This window comes from Haliotis rufescens, unplaced genomic scaffold (assembly GCF_023055435.1).
Source record: "Haliotis rufescens isolate VD_foot unplaced genomic scaffold, xgHalRufe1.0.p SCAF_11, whole genome shotgun sequence".
NCBI classification, from domain to species: Eukaryota; Metazoa; Mollusca; class Gastropoda; order Lepetellida; family Haliotidae; genus Haliotis; species Haliotis rufescens.
This window is the reverse complement of record NW_025963791.1, coordinates 35,375,479-35,397,736: the sequence shown is the minus strand read 5'-3', so window position 1 is coordinate 35,397,736 and position 22,258 is coordinate 35,375,479. Positions and strand designations below refer to the sequence as shown.

General features: G+C 40.3%; 1 protein-coding gene across 4 annotated transcripts in view; it reads right to left on the bottom strand.

The window, feature by feature from the left end:
• The window catches only part of LOC124152291 (proteoglycan 4-like), a 31,201-nt gene extending 19,029 nt beyond the window's left edge, over positions 1 to 12,172 (bottom strand). Inside the window, exons 1-3 of one of the 4 annotated variants that reach the window (XM_048392657.1) lie at positions 11,619 to 12,172; positions 3,546 to 3,612; positions 88 to 321 (exon numbers count right to left, since the gene is read on the bottom strand). In XM_048392657.1, coding sequence (XP_048248614.1) covers positions 88 to 321; positions 3,546 to 3,609 — 298 coding nt within the window. In that variant the 5' untranslated portion in view covers positions 3,610 to 3,612; positions 11,619 to 12,172. The remainder of the gene's footprint in view (positions 1 to 87; positions 322 to 3,545; positions 3,613 to 11,618) is intronic. The other 3 variants (XM_048392656.1, XM_046525186.2, XM_046525187.2) reach the window with 3 other exon arrangements.
• Between the last annotated feature and the right edge of the window lie 10,086 nt (positions 12,173 to 22,258).

The window sequence follows — 22,258 nt, the reverse complement described above, 5'->3', positions numbered from 1 at the left end:
CACTGTGGACGTCCAGTGTGGACGTCCATGCAGGTGGTCAGTCAAACATACCATGCATAAACACCGTGCCTGTGACGTCGCACTTACTTCCGAGGCAGACTTTAGTAAGAAAAGTAACTCCTTTCTCTAAAGTTTTAGCAGTGTCATTGGAATAGGAATAGCAATACATGGTATCCCTTCTGAACTCTGCTGCAAAACACGTGTCGTTCATTAAGCACTGGGCTTCGCATTCGGCTAAGTCCGCCACAACTCGGTAACCTGTCCAGTCAGCCTGCGTGCCCTGTGTGTCTGTTTCACTGAGTAATTTACATGCCTTGATGTCTGTAACAGAGTTGGTAAGTCATAGTTCACAGAAACAAAGGAAAGGATTTGGGTATCGTTGTCATAATCGATACCTGAATATTCAGGTTTTGTCATTTCCTTTTATTCAAATGAAGCCTTCAAATACAACTGAAAATGCTTTCGGATATCTTATGTGTTTGTGCTTGTACAGGTCTCGCGTTAGAGTGAGTGAGTATGGTTTTACGCCGCTTTTAGCAATATACCAGCGATATCACGTAGGGAGATACCACAAACTGAGCTTCACACATTGTACCCGTGTGGGGAATCGAACCCGGGTCTTCGGCGTGACGAGTGAACGCTTAATCCACCAGGCTACCCGACTGCCCCTTCTGCCGTAGAGCTGCATAGCAAGTATCAACGGTTGTCTCACATAAACATTATATGAAAATAATTATGAAGATTTGAAAATAATAATTGTATGTCATTCAAGTTAAAACTTCTGGAAAACAATTTAGTTGAACACCATTTGTAGAACTCTGATGTGTCGAATTTTCGGTTGTGCCTTAACTGTCGAATATTCGAGAAATACCAAAATGCCCTAAGTTTTGAATTTTGACACATGTCATCGTTCAACTTTAATCTGATCGCGTTAGCTGCATATAGAACACTATACACGTAATTGCTATTGGAGAGAAATAACGTAAATGGTATTTTCTCATGTATAACACACAAGATATGCTGTGGGTTTCAGGACATGTATATGTGATAGAAATACAAAACCAAGTAGTGTATGTTTGATGTAACAATAATGTTAGGACATGTATTCAACGGTATATTGGATAAGAATGGGTAGTATGGTTTACTGTGGGTGTCAGACTATATAGTATTACAGCTGATGTGGTAAAAATGGTGAGTGAGTGAGTGAGTGAGTGAGTGAGTGAGTGAGTGAGTGAGTGAGTGAGTGAGTGAGTGAGTGAGTGAGTGAGATTCCAGCCATTTATTGGCTGGGTAATATGAGAAATGTTTAGTTCAATAACTGATATGCTCTAAGATTCTCTTCACATACATATATACGTCTTAGAAATTGTGTTATGTATTACATATGTAGCTACTGAAAACAAACGAAAGTGTATGTGTGATATTGTATGGGAATATGCTCATGTAAAGTGTGTACAAATCAAACAGGTGTCTCAGGCAGTGTCTGTCCTATTCAAAAGAAGTTAAAGAACACCTGATGTTTTCATATGACTACAGTTAATCTGTCATGGCTGGTGAGTATTGCAACACAAGCCTAATTGTGAATGTTCTGTAACGTGGTTTGAGTAATATATTTTGAGATAGTATAATAAGAACATTCAATGACGGTGAAATCGTTTCGGTTGAAATGTGGGGATATTTTTTCCTGGTGTAACTCAAACACAGATACACACGCACACGCACACGCACACGCACACGCACACGCACACACACACGTGCGCGCGCACACATTCACTCACGCACATACTTACACATACACACACATATCTACACGCACACACTCACACACGTACACACACACACACACACACACACACACACACCGTTATATTGTAAACTCATACTCTCTTACTCACATTTAAAAATTAAAATAAATTTCAATATAATAAAATTTCATCGTAAAAATGTTCTACCAATATCAAAGGTACCACAGGTGTAAGATGGTATATTGCCGGCCACATAAAAATGCCTCTCAAGCAAAGATCGTTCACCTGAGAACATTTTATACGTTTCCTGCATTGTTAAGTAATTCAGATTGAACACACATGTTACCACGGCTCTTCTGGTGCAGTATAGACAGCACCTTGTGCAGAACGTTCCCCCACACTACAGAACACATGGCCTATACAAATGTCACGGTGGCTGGGATTGCTTACAGAGGTGTATAGTAGTGGTGATGCCGACACGGCAGTGAGAAACTCAAGGGTTTGTTTAGAGAACTGAAAGCGAAATAAACACATGTTATCTAGCTGGGAAGGGGGCATTAGGGGGGTTTATTTACAGAAACTACACGTGTTGTCAATGCCGGATCATTAGCGTGAGTGAGAATTTCAAACCTGGAGCGATATGGCCTAAAAGCCATTCTTATGATAACAAGCTCATAGGCTCAATTTATTCTTTGTGTCGGATAGATGTAATAAAGGATGCCGATAGTGCGAAATGCCAGAATCATGGGGTTAGTGACATTTTTATGAGATACATAATGGGCCGTTGTGTCGTAATGCTGGGTTGTACACTCTTTAAGAAACGCGGGGTGCACATATGTATATACAAGGATCACGAGGGCAGTAACCCATTTAGCAATCCTCCTTTTCAAAATTGAATCTCTAATGCGTGTTTGAGCAGACCGCCACAAGAACAGAAACCTTCACGCTCGAAAAATATGAAATTAAGAGAACATTTGAAACATTTGTTCTGAAATTCATTTAGAGAGTTCATATAACCGACTGATAAAGTTGTTACCGACTGCTTTGAAGACATTAAACCAGTGTTGAGATTAAATTGTGAAAATGCCGGTTGAATACATTTTTGGAAAACATTTATACTCATTTTACTTGGGGCAAATATAAATGTATTATAAGATGTTCATACAGTAATTCCTGCACCCGGTTCAGTACTTAAGGCAACAAAATATATTATTCGTTTGTCTTTAATCTACTCACACCATCTAACATAATCTTGTTCAATATCCTAAATTTACATTATTGTGTAAAATGTTTTTGTCGCTTAAATTTTATTGATAATCATAAAGAATATTATTGGACGCCCAATGGAACCTGTTTCGCCAGATAGGCTTAATCGAGACTGATTATTCTCAGGCGTTAATGTTATATATATATATATTTCCTCCCACGTAAAACTGGCATGTTATAAGAGAGCTGAAATACTTTTTAAACCGGGGGTAATATTTTTATAGATTTGCTCCCATTTCAACCGAGATTCAACAAGTGACATGTACACCTCGGTCGTGAGAATAATTCTCACTTCCAAAGATGCTTTCATGATAATATTATTGGTCATATATGTCAGCAAAAACACCAGTTAAATGCTTCACACGTTTTCTGACTTCCTGCTTATAAAGGAAACAAACGGGCCATTTCCTTGTTTACGGTTTCTGAAAGCAAAGTTTTTGTGTGTTTGCGCTGTCGGACTGTTTGTGTATATAATAAGCAAATTGGGCCATTTGAAATGTACAGCAATGTATGTCAGTGTAAAACAATGCTCACCTTCCGCTGTGATGACTGACACGACGAGAGCCAGAAAGAACAATGCCCTCCCTGTGATATACATCCTCTGAAACAGGAAGTTCCCAGATACATGGACAACATGTCATATTGATATTGCGTAGTACAAATCAACTTCTACATATTCACATTATACACGAGGATAGATTGTAGATTCAATCCATCACGAAGAACACGTAAATTATCTTTACTTAGTGAGTGTGTTTCTTTTAAACAAGGGCAACAAAACCTTTGCCATATTAAGAAGGAATCTTTGCCAAAAGCAGAGTCGAGTGTACGATTCCAACTATATCGTGAGCATGTGTATGTGAATCACTTTTAAATAGTGATAAAATAACAGTTCTTCGCGAAAAGGTGAGCGTTTTCTGTCGCTGGCACACGTCACAAACACATGTAAAGCAAGGTTGTTGTTATTAGTTGTTGTTTAACGCCGCACTCAGCAATATTCCAGCTATATAACGGCGGTCTGTAAATAATCGAGTCTTGACCAGACTGAAATCATGGGCATCGATCCACGCCATTGGGACACGATGACATGCATCAACCAAGCCTGACCACCCGATCCCGTTAGTCGCCTCTTCCGACAAGTACAGTCGCCTTGCTACGGCAAGCATGGGTTGCTGGAGAACTATTCTAGCCAGGATCTTCACGGATTTGTAAAGCAAGTGAAACACGGGAACACATTATACAAGTCAAAATAGGGAATTGCACTGGACATCTTTCTGGTCACTGATGCGCCGTTTTGAACAATATTCCCGTTATATCACGGAAAGCCCGAAGTGATGGCCGATTTTCTAAGATTGGGGAGTTATAGTGGGTCTAAAATGACACTAATCATACCAAGTTTTTCATATAAGCAATTGGAACTACGGGTACCGGAACACTCATTAAGTATGACATCAGAACACGTTTTAAACAGATTATCAATGTATATGCCATACTCTGTCCATGCCACAACATGTTATCGCCAACAAGGCTGGATGTAAGCTAGAACTCGGACTCTGGAATCAGGGCCACCTGTTTTGAATGTCTGAGAGCTGGATGAGAAGGTTCTGGTCGTGGTGGTACGCACGTGGTACTACTTTCTATATGACTGGTCAGAGACTGTGGGATATTTGATATAAGGTGTGTCTATCTCCACATGGTGTTAATGTCAAAGGGTAATGGATAAATGGTTTGGACATATTATAACACTTCATTTTCTGTAATGTCACAACCAAGACGCCAACAACACAGCGGCTCAAAGAACAAGATGAAACAATGCTGGGACATGGCTAGAAGTCGGTGTGCCGATGTTACAATGTTTGGGCAAATGTGAATGTTTTATAAGATGTAGATGGACACTGCATTTTTCATAAAATAATGTTTTATTTGTGCAAACATTAACATTAACAATTTATACATTTGATATACATGTTATTTGTCAGTCACAAGAAACTCAAAAGCGGTTCCATTCAATCGTTATGCGTTTTATAAAGTTTTAAATATGAATCCCCGGGCCGTGGCTTGTGTTCATTCACTAATTCCAACACGTGGTTCAGTATAGACTAACACATGAAAACATGTCTTTAAATATTTTGTTCTTCTTTGAAAGAACCTTTCCTCTCCAAGCAAACTAGACTTGGTTAGTTTCATCTAGACTTGCCTAGACTTTTAATAATACCTAAAAATATAAATTCCACAGTCATGGTGCAGGACGAGGTTCAGTACTTAAGGCAACAAAAAAAACTTATTCGTTTCTCTTTAATCTACTCACGCCATCTAACATAATCTTGTTCAATAACCTTCAATTTACTTTATTGTGTGAAATGGTTTTGGCAGGCTCGCTGACTTGGTTGATGTATGTCATCGTATCCCAGTTGTGAAGATCGATGCTCTTATCAATTACTGGATTGTCTGGTCAAGACTCGATTATTTACAGACAGCCGTCATATAGCTGGAAGATTGCTGAGTGCGGCGTTAAACAACAAACAAACAAATCATTCTGATACACTGACTGGTCCTGTGTATAATGTGCTGATGTTGGACAATGTGGTCTCAATGAATGGTGAGCTTTCTGGTGTCCCCGCTGTGATATTGCTGGAATATTGCAAAAAGCGGCTTAAAAAACATACTCACTCACTCCCTGGTGAGCTTTTTGGATACTCTATCACTCAATTAAAAGGACATCTCCTGCCACCCACAATACAATCACTGGAAGCTCCCTGTCCGAACTTGACAAGAACATTGAATAAACGCTTATTCCAAACTTTGTAATATAAAGTGATCCTAATTACAATGTATCCCAGAAACGCAAAGTATATTTTCAAATTACCATGCAGAAGATTACATGAGAGAGGATTTCTTAAGTTATAAATCAGGAAAGTGTACATACAAAACATGAATGAACCATGTTTTCAGCAAGCGATATTAATTTAAAAAAAGTTTGCAATACAGCGTAACATACTGCATAGCTGCATGACACTAGTCGCTGAGTGTACAAAGGTTATTTTAAATCAATACCCATACGTATACTTGACACACTGACACACCCCACTCAGGCCTACGGTAAAGGCGTTACCCTGAACCAAAACTGTACCTCTTAAAAGCATCACATATATACAATATGTAACTTATATTAATACGACTGGAGTTAGCAGACCACCTTGTGGCACACCACTGAAATATCTGCCAGCCTTCTCGGACACCTGGTAAAGGTCAGGTACTTATCCTCTCCATATGCCCCATTACATTGTAACACTTACACCGACCAGTGTTATTGCTGTGTCGGACATGTGAATACGACAAGTAGATAGCGGTGTGAGAGGTCGGGAACTGGGGCTTACTAAATAGAACCTCGGTTTATCTGGTGCAGGGGATACTCATACTACTTAACCTACACGACGTTTGTAGTCACTAGGAAGGGGGTTAAGAAGATGGAAGACGCGTTCCCAAACAAATCCTTCCATTAACTGCATACTTTGGCCTAGATAAGTAGTTCACATGAAACATACGGTCATGATATGTACCGCATGGTACCTTCGGGATAAGGATAGATAGGGAAAGAAAGTTCAGAAAAACAGGCAACAGCAGATCTTTGATGTAGATTCGTACATTTTGATGTAGATTCGTACATTTTATTGATATTATATGTCTCTGTCATTGTATCAAACGGATGTAGCATTCAGTATTAGAATATCACTCAACAAAAACAAGGTCATAAAATAATATAACTAAACAAACCTAACGACATCATTCATCCCTTCCAAGATGGCTAACACACGAAGAGCTTGGAGACATAAGGGCCAATGTCATGTGGAGTCTGGTTTGAGAAAAGTGATGAAAACACATAATATTATGCATGTTAACCAACCTTTTTTACCGATAAATTCCTAGACATTAACCCATTCTGACAGCAGAGATATAAATGTTGTTATAAAAACATTCAAAAAAGGAAATAAACTTACGTTTTTAATTTGTGTAAGGGTGGAAAGGGCCAGTGTCTGTACTTTGGCCCTTTTTGACCCTCAGGCATTTGGATAGGATTTAACATGTGAGATTGATAAACTACTACTGAAAGTACAAACACATACTATTGAAGTACTTTTAAATGATTTAAACCAATGCCAACATTGTTGAAATAGTTGAAATAGTATAATAAGGTGACAAACTTTCAAAATCTCTCTCAGACAAGCAGTCTCAACCGAACACGGAAATGAGAGCTAAAAGGGCCAAAATCTAGCAAAGTGACTTTGGCCCTTTTGAAACTTGACTTTGGCCCTTTTATATAATTTTAAGGAGCTATATTTCAAAAACGCATCAGTGAAAACATGCAATCCTTTTTCTACATGTAGACAAGAAATCATAGATGTTATTTATGCAATAATATGCAAAAGGGCCAAAGTGCATTTTGGCCCCTTTTAGCTCTAAGCTCTTCACATACATTTGTAGTTATTAAGTTGTTATTATCGGCGGCGGGATAAATGTCAACAAATTATCTGCGTATTTTCCACTTTAAGACATTATGCATCTCACGACCTCTTCAAATTTATCAACTTGTATTTTGTCCCCCAACTAGTATCCCTTGCACAAACCCTGGGTGTGAATCTGCAAAACCCATGTTATACGTCATTGGCGTAACAATTTGTCTTCGTCCCCGAAGATTATCATGTTACAATTATTACACTTGTTTATGCATTCTTAATAAAGGGACCGCTTCCTTGGTCTATAGTGGATAGGAAGCGGAAGGTCGGTGGTTCGATGCCTTGGCATTGTCATGACACAAACGTTAAATTATGGAACTTGTTATTACACTGGCTGGCGCGAAGCATTAAGAACTAGTCGGCTCAGAATCAGTATACATTGTCTGAGTATGGCACTCATGTTAAGCTAAATCTCTGAGTGTGCTGGAGAGGTGCCCTTTAAGTGTGCCCTTGGGCTTTTCCCGAGCTCGTGGCTTTCAACCAAAACAGAGGAGTTTTATCCTTAACTTAAAGAACAGATTATTAATGTCTCACGGTTATATGTCAATATAGCGGTCCAACTCTGACTAGAACATAATACTGCAGCTATTTTGTAAACAACAATGTATTAGGGGTTTCCTTTGTGGTATGTCTGCCACAAGAAGAGGAACACAGTCCAGTAACATGACGCCTAACATGCAAGAATTCTTGGTTCTCTTTACTTGGTACAGCACAGATACCATGAATTTGAATCAAATTTCAGTGTCATGAACAGTCAAACGTCATTAACTCGAAATCATCGGAATTTATCCAGTGTTCGCGACAAACGAGGTACTTCCACTTGATTTTTTAAAAGAAAATGGATATGTGACTGAAGTGTTTCCACCTGCAAAGCGAGATCACCTTCTTTACTCAACTAGTCGGCGTTTCTTGTAATGAGTAACACAACAATCTCAATATTAAAAAGAAAGTTGAATACTTCAGGATTCTTTATTATTGAGGTAAACTAACCATATATTTTTATACCGGAATATGCATGGGTTGATAAAACATATCGACTTATACGACTACTGATACAGACAAAATGATAAAGAAAAAAGAAACTTTAAAGGTGTGTGGTCTTAAGCGATGTATTTCGTAATCGGAGTCTCGCTGTATACTTAAAAAAACAGATTGAAAATGTCCGTGGTTTAAATCGTCATTTGGAATAACTAGTCACGCAGCGAACTGTACCTGTACACGCTATCTTTATCAAACACATATCTACCATCATATAATTTATATATTTCATTACAGATGTACGTGGTTATCAAGTTAACGTATATACAACGTACGCTTTTGATTTTTATCTGAAACGGAAAAGGACACGAATGGTTTCAATGTGTGAAAACATGTAATGGGAAAAGACTATTTGTCTTTTCCGTGAGAAACATGCTTTCAGAAACAGAGACAGAAACGGTATTGTGAAAACGTAGAATTGGGGTCTATTTTTAGCTTGCAGTCTCCTTACAATAACTTAAACTTTAACCCAGCTCAACTTGATATATCTGAAAGAAGAAACAGATGGCATGTGATAGCAAAGCTTTTGCACTCGTTTAAAAATCCAACATATCAAGTGTTATGAATTTCCTCTGTAGAAACATTGAAAACATATCTCCTAAAATCTGTAATAGTGCACGTGTGTCCATGTGTGCCAATGTTAGTGAAGAATATAAAGTATTAATTTACAGTGTCACATATTAAGTTATACTTAGTATCATGAACATAGGAAGAAGCATAATGTGAGTACATCCCCACCCAAAGCCACACACATTGATTCCTGACATAAACATGCTGCTTATGTGTAATCCGCCTCCTCCCTCCCTCTGTAATAACAACAAATACATGGTCCCTCGGGGAATGTTCCCCATCCCATCTGTGGACATCATTACAATAAGGTCTGTGCCAGGATCTGATCCGTGAATTGTGACCAGAAGTATTACAGGCCAATTGGCGTATGCTTGAATGTGCATCTGCACGTATTGCAAGTGCAGCTGCATGAACATCGCAACATCAAATCTAATGATTTTAAGTGGTGCAAATATTCACATTTGCACCTCTACATGTGTATGTGGCCTTACCTCTACACACTGTAATCTTTTGGGACGGAACAGATTTACCCTTACTGCTTTTTGACCATCGATGTGTGTTTTGCATGAGGATGGAAACTGTATTCCATATGTTAGTATAGCACTTTCACGGTATGCGTGTACATCATGAGTGCTTAGACAAATATGAATATATCAAAATGGCCTTGGGTATAACCTATAGGAGGAGAAGACACCTTGAGTTGAGGTGGGGTCGTTGTTGCAGCTCACCTGGTTAACACGTGTTCTAACCATACCAATAACTGTATTAGGGTTGTTGAAGAGGAGATGGCATAGCATACATTCTGAAGGTCCTGCCTCACAGTAGGTGGTGAGAACTAGTGCTACATATTTTATACACGTATTGTGGTACGTCATTCCAGTCTGAAACTGTGACACAAGTGACCCACTTACGCCTTCAACACAATATGGTAATTGAAGTGAAATCCGCAGATAAATAAAACGAACAATGTGAAAACTCCCTCTTAATTACCACATGAATTGCAAGTGGATCATGTGAAGCTAGGAACTACATTCTAAATCAAAGTGTTCATACGAGTAACGTTTTAAAATATTATACTGTGTCCTTACTTATTAACTATTCGTCTTACGATGAAAATTCAAATCTATCCTTTATATTTTATGTGGACTATTCAAACTAAGCTAAAGAACACCCAATTTGTTTCATATGTCAATCGTTTATCTGTACCACCATGACTTATTAAATATTAATCATATGGGAAACAACGGGTGTTCTTTAATTTCTTTTGAGTAGTATATTTCTGAGGTTGGGATGTGACGAAATAAATGATTGGTAAAGAACAATCATGTAATAAAATAAGTAGAAGGAGATTGATTGAAAACTTAAACTTAATCATCTGAGTTTATAAAGTTACAGCAAACAGGACTGTCCCCTGTAGTTGTACGTTCAAACAAGCACATCGCTTAATGAAAGGAGCTGCAAAAACTCCAATGCATTTTAAGCCTGTTTAACAAAGGGGTACTCACATGCAAAGGGGATTGCAAGAATCATATCTCAAAGTCACCTTATATGTTCTCAAAGAATATGTACTATTCAACATAAAATAGTGTTATAAACAAAATGGAAAATAAACATTTCATAATTACCAAACTTTTCAATTTTGTGTAAATGTAGATTCAAAATTCAAAAATGGCCTAATAACATCTGTGTTGAAGACTCGTTATGGTTTGGCGTTGGCATTTTATATTTAACTCGGAATGTATTGCAAATATAATTCATTAATGCAATGATGGTATCTCACAGATGTCACATTTCAGATAATTCAGAACAATTAACCTTACATTTAAGGTAACAAGCTCAAGAACGTTTACCTATCATCAGCAGGTATTAAATTAGATAGCATTTTACAATATCACGCATCATACCTGTTAATTTTCTGTACAAAGCAGTACGAGACTTTTTGAAGGTTAAAAGGATTTTCACCAGAAAATATACAGGTAAGTCATATCTATCGTGTTTAACTAGAAAATGTTCTTATCAAGCTGACACTTGTCAATGCGTCAGTTCACACCAATGAGGTTTTAGCCGGCAAACCCTAGCCTGCCTGATTCACGAACCTTTTTGGTGGGAGATCATGTATGTTAAGTGTTATTTCAATTCCAAATGTCACGATGAATTATAGATGAATGGTTTATACATACACTTTAGTTTCATACTAATTTCAAAAAGGAGATTCTCGTTCTCCAAGAACAGACATTATTCCAAAAGCTTAGGAATCGTTTAGTTTTTGTAGTTTGTTTCATGGTAACATCCTATACCTTTCACTATGTAATACATTTTTAAGAAAAGTGCATTTCCACTGAAAAAAAACATGTTTTAACTCAAAAGTCATCGGACGTAGTCATGGCCCGTACTCCTGGTTGCCATGTGCTTTCAATGCGTATGGAAGAGTGAGAAAGCAAGGTTATAACCAATTAGGTGCAAAGGAAACAAAAAATATACTCACGTAACAAACTAAACAACCCGAATCCTGAAGGTAAAACGAAAAAACGCCGTCAATATGTCACCATCATTCAAAATTGTATCTTGCCGCCAACTCCTCCAGAAGTGTTGTTCTTCAAGAAGTCGCCTCTGGTTGAAACGGAAATGGGTGATCAGTTTCGCATCTGGACAATTATCGTTGTGATTCCGGCTATTCCTCGTCAGTCAGAGAAATAAACACTGATATTTGCAGCGTTTTGTTTAACACTGGAACCCCCTCGTCTTATGGGGGTTGGAGGCCTGACGGATAAAAAAGGCCTCGTTGTCAGCACGTGTGTACGACTCAAGCCAAAGAGATTCTGACTATTGTGTTCACCTCTTTGCTTTCCGAGAGCATTTGGTGGAAATATGACAACTCCCTACTGCGCACATTGTAACGGAGAAATCGGAATAGTTTTGGTCCTCTGAGAATTGTGTAGGATATCCCTGTTCACCCCCAGGCAAAGGAGCCCTTCCTCAACAATAAACAAGCCTGAAGTCAGACTGTCTCTAAACATTGTTAATCACTTAAGATGTCTGAGGCGTCCTTAAATGCTGCTATTTTCATTCAATGTGTTATGGAATTGCATGAAGTTATTGTGATTTTCAAGTTGAATATTACTTTCAATTTAAAGGGGCTAGTCGTTTGATGTGTTCTGAAGTCTCTGTGAAAGAATAATGGCGAGCTCTGTGAGGGCGTTGAGCTTAACGCCACTTTGAACGGTGATCTAAAAGGTCAAGCCTATTGAGGCAGCTTTTAATTCGGTTTTGCAGAAGAATCAGATCTTTGTACCTGATGACTTAAGGACCCACTGGGTTGCGGCCTACTGAGGCCTTGTCTAGGATACTGTAATTTGCATCCTTCCACATCTTCCCTGGAACAGTATATTATCTTCCTGTTGAATATGCGCCGTTATCTTCCTTCGTGAATATGTACCTCTCTCTTCCTGTGTAAATAAATACCTCTATCTTCCTGAGTGAATAAGTACCACTCTCTTCCTCTGAGAATATAATATCGCTCTCTTCCTCTATGAATATAAATCATTCTCTTCCTGTGAGAATATGTATCTTTCTCTTCCTGTGTGAATATATACCACTCCCTTCTATGTGAATATGTACCGCTCTCTTCCTGTGTGAATATGTACCGCTTTCTTCCTGTGTAAAGACTAACGGCTTTCTTCCTGTGTGAATATGTACCACTATCTTCCTGTGTGAATATGTACCACTATCTTCCTGTGTGAATATGTACCACTATCTTCCTGTTTGATTATGTACCACTCTCTTCCTGTGTGAATATGTACCACTCCCTTCTATGTTAATATGTACCGCTCTCTTCCTGTGTGAATATGTACCGCTTTCACCCTGTGTAAAGACTAACGGCTTTCTTCCTGTGTGAATATGAACCACTATCTTCCTGTGTGAATATGTATCTTTCTCTTCCTGTGTGAATATGTACCACTCCCTTCTATGTGAATATGTACCGCTCTCTTCCTGTGTGAAAATGTACCGCTTTCTTCCTGTGTAAAGACTAACGGCTTTCTTCCTGTGTGAATATGTACCACTATCTTCCTGTGTGAATATGTACCACTATCCTCCTGTGTGAATATGTACCACTATCTTCCTGTTTGATTATGTACCACTCTCTTCCTGTGTGAATATGTACCACTCTCTTCCTGTGTGAATATGTACCACTCCCTTCTATGTGAATATGTACCGCTCTCTTCCTGTGTGAATATGTACCTCTCTGTTCCTGTGTGAAGATGTACCTCTCTCTTCCTGTGTGAATATGTACTTCTCTCTTCCTGTGTGAAGATGTACCTCTCTCTTCCTGTGTGAAGATGTACCTCTCTCTTCCTGTGTGAATATGTACCGCACTCGTCCTGTGTGAATATGTCCTGCTATCTTCCCGTGTGAATATGTACCCTTTTCTTCCTGTGTGAAGATGTACCTCTCTCTTCCTGTGTAAATATGTACCTCTCTCTTCCCGTGTGAATATGTACCCTTTTCTTCCTGTGTGAAGATGTACCTCTCTCTTCCTTTGTGAATATGTACCTCTCTCTTCCTTTGTGAATATGTACCTTTTTCTTCCTTTGTGAATGTATACCTCTCTCTTCCTCTGTGAATATGTACTTCTCTCTTCCTGTGTTAAGATGTATCTCACTCTTCCTGTGTGAATGTATACCTCTCTCTTCCTGTATGAATATGTACCTCTCTCTTCCTGTGTGAATGTATACCTCTCTCTTCCTCTGTGAATATGTACTTCTCTCTTCCTGTGTTAAGATGTACCTCTCTCTTCCTGTGTGAATATGTACCTCTCTCTTCCTGTGTGAATATGTACTTCTCTCTTCCTGTGTTAAGATGTATCTCACTCTTCCTGTGTGAATGTATACCTCTCTCTTCCTGTATGAATATGTACCGCACTCGTCCTGTGTAAATATGTACCAATCTCTTCCTGTTTGAATATGTACCTCTCCCTTCCTGTGTAAAGACTTACGGCTTTCTTCCTGTGTGAATTTGTACTTCTCTCTTCCTGTGTGAATATGCACCTCTATCTGTGTGAATATGTACCGCACTCGTCCTGTGTAAATATGTAACAATCTCTTCCTGTTTGAATATGTACCTCTCCCTTCCTGTGTAAAGACTTACGGCTTCCTTCCTGTGTGAATATGTACTTTTCTCTTCCTGTGTGAATATGTACGGCACTCGTCCTGTGTGAGTATGTACCTTTTCCTTCCTATGTGAGTATATCCCTCTCTCTTTTCCTGTGTGAATATGTTCCTCTCTCTTCCTGTGTGGATATGTACTTCTCTCTTCCCGTGTAAAGACTTACGGCTTTCTTCTTGTGTGAATATGTACCTCTTTCTCTTCCTGTGTGAATATGTACCCCCCTCATCCTGTGTGAATTTGTACCTCTCTTTCCATGTGGGAATATGTTCCTCTCTTTCCATGTGAAAATATCTGCAGCTCCACTCCAGTGTGAATATATATTACTTTTATCCTCCTCTGTGAATATGTACCGCTTTCTTCCAGCGAGAATATGTACCTTTCTCTTTCGGTGTGAATAGTTACTTTTCTCTTCCTGTGTGAATATGTACCTTTCTCTTCTTATGTGAATATGTACCTTTCTCTTCCTGTATGAATGTGTACCTTTCTCTTCCTGTTTGAATATGTACCGTTCCCTACCTGTGTGAATATGTACCTTTCTCTTTCTATGTGAATATGTCCTGCTCTCTTCCTGTGTGAATATGTACCTTTCTCTTCCTGTGTGAATATGTACCGCACTCGTCCTGTGTGAATATGTCCTGCTATCTTCCTGTGTGAATATGTACCTTTTTCTTCCTGTGTGAATATGTACCTTTCTCTTCCTATGTGAATATGTACTTCTCTCTTCATGTGTGAATATGTACCTTTCTCTTCCTATGTGAATATGTCCTGCTCTCTTCCTGTGTGAATATGTATATGTCTCTTCCTGTGTGAATATGTACCGCACTCGTCCTGTGTGAATATGTCCTGCTATCTTCCTGTGTGAATATGTACCTTTCTCTTCTTGTGTGAATATGTACCTTTCTCTTCCTATGTGAATATGTACTTCTCTCTTCATGTGTGAATATGTACCTTTCTCTTCCTATGTGAATATGTCCTGCTCTCTTCCTGTGTGAATATGTACATGTCTCTTCCTGTGTGAATATGTATATGTCTCTTCCTGTGTGAATATGTATATGTCTCTTCCTGTGTGAATATGTATATGTCTCTTCCTGTGTGAATATGTATATGTCTCTTCCTGTGTGAATATGTATATGTCTCTTCCTGTGTGAATATGTACCGCACTCGTCCTGTGTGAATATGTCCTGCTCTCTTCCTGTGTGAATATGTATATGTCTCTTCCTGTGTGAATATGTATATGTCTCTTCCTGTGTGAATATGTATATGTCTCTTCCTGTGTGAATATGTACCGCACTCGTCCTGTGTGAATATGTCCGGCTCTCCTGCTGTATGAATATGTACTTCTCTCTTCTTGTGTGAAGATGTACCTTTCTCTTCTTGTGTGAATATGTACCTTTCTCTTCCTATGTGAATATGTACTTCTCTCTTCATGTGTGAAGATGTACCTCTCTCTTCATGTGTGAATATGTACCTTTCTCTTCCTATGTGAATATGTCCTGCTCTCTTCCTGTGTGAATATGTATATGTCTCTTCCTGTGTGAATATGTACCGCACTCGTCCTGTGTGAATATGTCCGGCTCTCTTGCTGTGTGAATATGTACTTCTCTCTTCCTGTGTGAAGATGTACCTTTCTCTTCGGTGTCAATATGTACCTCTCTCTTCCTGTGTGAATATGTACCTTTTTCTTCCTGTGTGAAGATTTACCTCTCTCTTCCTGTGTGAATATGTACTTCTCTCTTCCTGTGTGAATATGTACCTCACTCTTCCTGTGTGAATATGTACTTCTCTCTTCCTGTGTGAATATGTACCGCACTCGTCCTGTGTGGATATGTACCTCTCTCTTCCTGTGTGAATATGTACCATTCTCTTCCTGTGTAAAGACTTGCGGCTTTCTTCCTGTGTGAATATATACTTCTCTCTTCCTGTGTGAATATGTACCTCTCTCTTCCTGTGTGAATATGTACCTCTCTCTTCCTGTGTGAATATGTACCGCACTCGTCCTGTGTGAATATGTATCTTTTCCTTCCTATGTGAGTATATCCCTCTCTCTATTCCTGTGTGAATATGTACTTCTCCCTTCCTGTGTAAAGACTTACGGCTTTCTTCTTGTGTGAATATGTACCTCACTCTCTTCCTGTGTGAATATGTACCGCCCTAATCCTGTGTGAATTTGTACCTCTCTTTCCATGTGGGAATATGTTCCTCTCTTTCCATGTGAAAATATCTACAGCTCCCATCCTGTGTGAATATATACTTTTATCCTCCTGTGTGAATATGTACCGCTTTCTTCCAGCGAGAAAATGTACCTTTCTCTTTCGGTGTGAATATGTACCTTTCTCTTCCTGTGTGAATGTGTATATGTCTCTTTCTGTGTTAATATGTACCTTTCTCCCCCTGTGTGAATGTGTACCTTTCCCTTCCTGTGTGAATATGAACCTTTCTCTTTCTATGTGAATATGTCCTGCTCTCTACCTGTGTGAATATGTACCTTTCTCTTCCTGTGTGAATATGTACCTTTCTCTTCCTGTGTGAATGTGTACCTTTCTCTTCCTGTGTGAATATGTACCTTTCTCTTGCTGTTTGAATGTGTACCTTTCCCTTCCTGTGTGAATATGTACCTTTCTCTTCCTGGTTGAATATGTACCGCACTCGTCCTGTGTGAATATGTCCTGCTCTCTTCCTGTGTGAATATGTACCTTTCTCTTCCTATGTGAATATGTACCTTTCTCATCCTGTGTGAATGTGTATATGTCTCTTTCTATGTGAATATGTACCTTTCTCCCCATGTGTGAATGTGTATATGTCTCTTCCTGTGTGAATATGTCCTGCCCTCTTCCTGTGTGAATATGTACCTTTCTCTTCCGGTGTGAATGTGTACCTTTCTCTTCCGGTGTGAATGTGTACCTTTCTCTACCTGTGTGAATGTGTACCTTTCTCTTCCTGTGTGAATATGTACCTTTCTCTTCCTGTGTGAATGTGTATATGTCTCTTCCTGTGTGAATATGTACCTTTCTCTTCCCGTGTGAATGTGTACCTTTCTCTTCCCGTGTGAATGTGTACCTTTCTCTTTCTGTGTGAATGTGTATATATGTCTCTTCCTGTGTGAATGTGTATATGTCTCTTCCTGTGTGGATTGGTAGCTGTCTCTCCTTACATGTATCCATAATGTTCGCGACAGGATGATATGGAAATAATTGTTACCCTCAGAGGGAAATTGTCCTAATCGGGAAAATCGCCGACCCATTTCTGCCATAAGGGTAATTACATGCATGCATCAATAGATCTGGCCCGAAAAATATCTACAACTTAAGAATAAAAAAGGTTAGGGTAAATAAGGACATACATCTGAAAACCGTAGATTTGAAACGTGTGTGCCCGCAATAAGTCACAGATATCCACTGTGGTGTCAAGTGTTACTTGAGGTGAGTTGGGGTGAAATTGGTTTTCACGTTGCGTCCAAGATTATTGCACTTATATAGCGACGTGTATGCACGTGTGTGTGTGTGGCTGCCTGTACTAGTCCGGGCAGATGCCGATTTATAGTGCTAGCCCACTGAGATACCATGCCGCAGTTTAACATGACTACCCCACTCAGACACAGTATACTGACTCCGAGCCGACCAGTCCTTGTTTTAGCCCCTTAATGCCGAGCGCATCTCTTAACGTCTTTTGGCATGACGCGGCCGGGGATCGAACCCCGGACCTTCCGCTCTCCGGGCGGACGCTCTACCACTAGACCACGGAGGCGGTCTCAAGTGTTAGGTAATGGCTAACAATGCAAATTACAACGTCGTGGTTTATATACAAACTTCACGGTACCGGAACTACATATACACATTAACATATATACAACATAGCAAGATTATATAGAAAAAGTCCAACTAAAATAAGGCGTTGAAGGACAACAAGAGTGCCCTAAAAGTAAGAAACTGAGCATAATTCTGAGACAATTACACGACTTGTCTGGGTAATATTTAAACAGATCCCACGTCACTTGTTTTGAAGATGGAGTGTCGGCATGTGTGCTGTTCTGATTAACCTTCAAAGATTAAAGCGAAAACTGTAAACAGTTATTTCCAATAGAATAGCACCCTGTGTTTACGTCTTATTCGCGTTTTACTTTACAGCTGTGACAAATCTGTTTACGACATACCACCGCCAACAACGCATCACCAAGCCATCCAGGTCCTTGAACCATTATACTGCACGGTATGAAAGCTTTGTTTTCATTGATTTTCCACAAAACAGTTCTCCTTGTTCGGGACTACAAAGCGTAACTTATTTATCTCAATTTCTAGGACGCAGGTTTGACGGACATCGGGGATTTGAAACACGATCGACATTAACGCTGGTAACAATAGCGGTTTGTTTATAATATAAGCATGTGTAGAATTCTCCTGGACATGTTACCATATGTTACCACAATGAACTTGTTATAAACAAAAACATGCATGTACATTCCTTCCTCAATAGAATAATTCAACCTGCATGCAAGCTTAAGTTTGGATTCGATGGTCTGAGGTGGACGCCGACCCCATGTCTTGAAGGGGGAACCTGTCTTACCCCACCGTCCGATCAGAATCAGTAGCCCCCACCCTCAGTCCCCCTAACGCCGAGGGGTCATCCTACCATTCGCTCCCCCACATAAGCCGGATCAATTACTGCTGGCATTTTCATATTTCATTACTCCGTTATTTTCTCCCAAGACCAATTTGTTGGCACATGTATGTTATTATTATAGGGCATCGTGGTCCGCCTGCAGCGCTCAGATGAAAGGCCGCAACGCCTTAGGTGTCCCCGACCAAGGTCCGAACGGAGAGGTTGGGGGTTCATTGTTTTCGCCGGCGGCCAGAATTCCTGTTTTCAAGTTTATATAGGAACCGGATACGGTCCCGACTTCTCTTACTTCAAAACAGGAGAGTTCTGTGAACGTTCGACAGTGTATCAAGCGCCATTTATCTCAGGGGGCGAGGCCTTACATCCACACGTACTCTTGTAATAACACCACCAAGACTTGCGAGGGCAGGACAGAGTTGGGTAACCCTTTCTTATAAACAAATCTGGAGAGGGTAAGGTTGGTGTTCATTTGAGGTTGTTAACATTGTTGCAACATTGTTTCCTAGAGGACTCTCAGGTGGCCTTCCTCAGAAAGCTTAGCTCAGCACATTTATGTACTCACAAAACCACCCTGCGAGGCCTTCAGAAGGGCTATGTTCGCCTTTTATTGACGGCCTGAACATGAACATGGTGTTATTGGAATGGTTAACGTGTCAACGTCTTAACATGAGTGTTTGAGAAGCTGACATTTATTAGATCAGAGGATAAAATGTGGAACGGGTTATCAACAATGGTTAATTTGAACGATACCGTAGTATTTCGACGATTGTTTATGATTTATATATTCTGTCATAAAATATATCACCTTTCAAAAATGGCGTTCAGATGCAGGTGTGGAATCATACACCGAATCACGTGAAAGACAAACTTCGGCATGTCCTAAGTTTCGAGTGCAAGGATTAATATTGGTAGAAACGATGCAGACTGCATTGTCACGTTGCTTCGAGACATCCGAAGTTTCAAGAGCGCGGAATAATATCGATAGAAGGGCCAACATACTGGACTGGTTTCTGCGAGAGGGAGATATAGGATTCGACCTGGAGGGAGTTATATATGGATATAAATGTGTCATTTTTAATACGATATAAAGTATACGTTCTTTCAGATAATACGGACAGAAACATCATACGGGATTAGGAAGTGATCGACTTTTAGATAAACAATATTTAGAGATAACTACTCGAATAAACGAGTTACTCATACCAGTGGCAATGCAATTTGTTGTCCACAATCAACTTTAAACTACCAATTTTCATTGAGCATTTAGTGACTGTCTTGTTCACTACGCGAATCAAAAAGTATCTTTGAAATATCTGAGTATTCAACAAGACGTTATATTTATCAAATGTAAAGTATCGGCGCCGTGCCAGTGCGCAGGGGTGAAAGGGTATCTGTCAACACTTTCTACAGTGTTTCTTTTCTTTGTCAGTCTTTTCATCCTCACTAGCCCGGTTCTGAGATTGGATGTGTGAATACCTCGTCGCTCTATCAACGCCTCATCATTACAGAGGATAGCCAATTGCAGTCGCTGGATCAACGCAAAACACGCCCGGACTGTATATTGAGCTCCGGTGACTGTGGGGCGACTGTTGTTATGACTACCCGCCTCGGATCATACAAGCAATAACATCTTCATGATAAACTGGTCAGCGATTTACGTTATCCAAATAATCAACATGCCGAGTCTGATAAACGTCTACCATTGAACCTCATTAAACTGTCTGTCTTCTTTAAACAATGACCCATCGTTTATCAGGTTTAATGTACAAGAAACAACAATTTAATTTGACCTTTCGTTATGGGTCAGACCGACTGACGGTGACGACTCATCCTACACTGTGTCAATAAATGATATTGCACGAGTTCATGAACAAAGCATAGTTGTGTTTATGTTTCATCTTAAGAACCGGACACAGCGGGCACGTGGCTGACATCATGCCTACGTGACTGCAGATTTTAACTCACGCTAAACCGTACTGCAGATTTAGGCATCTCCATGTGTCATTTGTAATTCTCAAACTTCCAATTACAGTCGGACCCCAGTATCTCGAACGTAGCGGGACCGTGTTGTAACTTCGAGATATGCAAACATTCGAGAAGGATGGACAGTCAGACACATCAAGTAACAGTATTATAAATCCATAGAAATACGATTGCACACACGAATGCTTATTTGCATCTCTCAGAACTGTCAATGAGGGAAATGGAAATGAGATAAAGGTACAAAATTATATACCTATCTCACCACCACCTATCTCACAACCACTTATCTCACCCTACCTATCTCAACCCCACCCATCTCACACCAACCATCTCAACACCACCGTTCTCACCCCCACCCATCTTAACCCAACCCATCTCAACCCATCTCACCACCACCTATCTCAACACCACCTAAATCACCACTACCTATCTCACCCCCATCTATCTTAGAATACTACCAATCTCACCCCACCTATCTCACACCAACCATCTCAACACCACCGATCTCACCCCAACCAATCTTAACCCAACCCATCTCAACCCAACCCATCTCACCACCGCCTATCTGACCACCACCTATATCACCACTACCTATATCACCACCACCTATCTCACCACCACCTAAATCACCACTACCCATCTCACCCCCATCTATCTTAGAATACTACCAATCTCACCCCACCTATCTCAGAACACCAACCATCTCACACCACCTATATCACAACCCCCTATCTCACACTGCCAACCATCTCACCTCACCTATCTCACCACCACCTATCTCAGGACACCTACCATCTCAACCCCAACCATCTCACACCACCTATCTCACCACTACCTATCTCAGGACACCTACCATCTCACCCCCACCCATCTCACCACCACCTATCTCACCACCACCCATCTCACCCCACCCATCTCACCACCACCCATCTAACCACCACCTATCTCACCACCACCCATCTCACAATCCTATCTAACATCCGCCCATCTCACCCCCACCCATCTTACCCCACCCATCTCACCACCACCCATCCCACCCCACCTATCTCACCACCACCCATCTCACCCCACCCATCTCACCCCCACCCATCTCACCCCACCCATGTCACCACCACCCATCTAACCACCACCTATCTCACAACCACCAATCCCACCCCCACCTATCTCACCACCACCCATCTCACAATCCTATCTAACAACCACCCATCTCACCCCACCCATCTCACCACCACCCATCTGACCACCACCTATCTCACAACCACCCATCCCACCCCACCTATCTCACCACCACCCATCTCACCATCATATCTAACATCCGCCCATCTCAACCCCACCCATTTCAACCCCACCCATCTCACCACC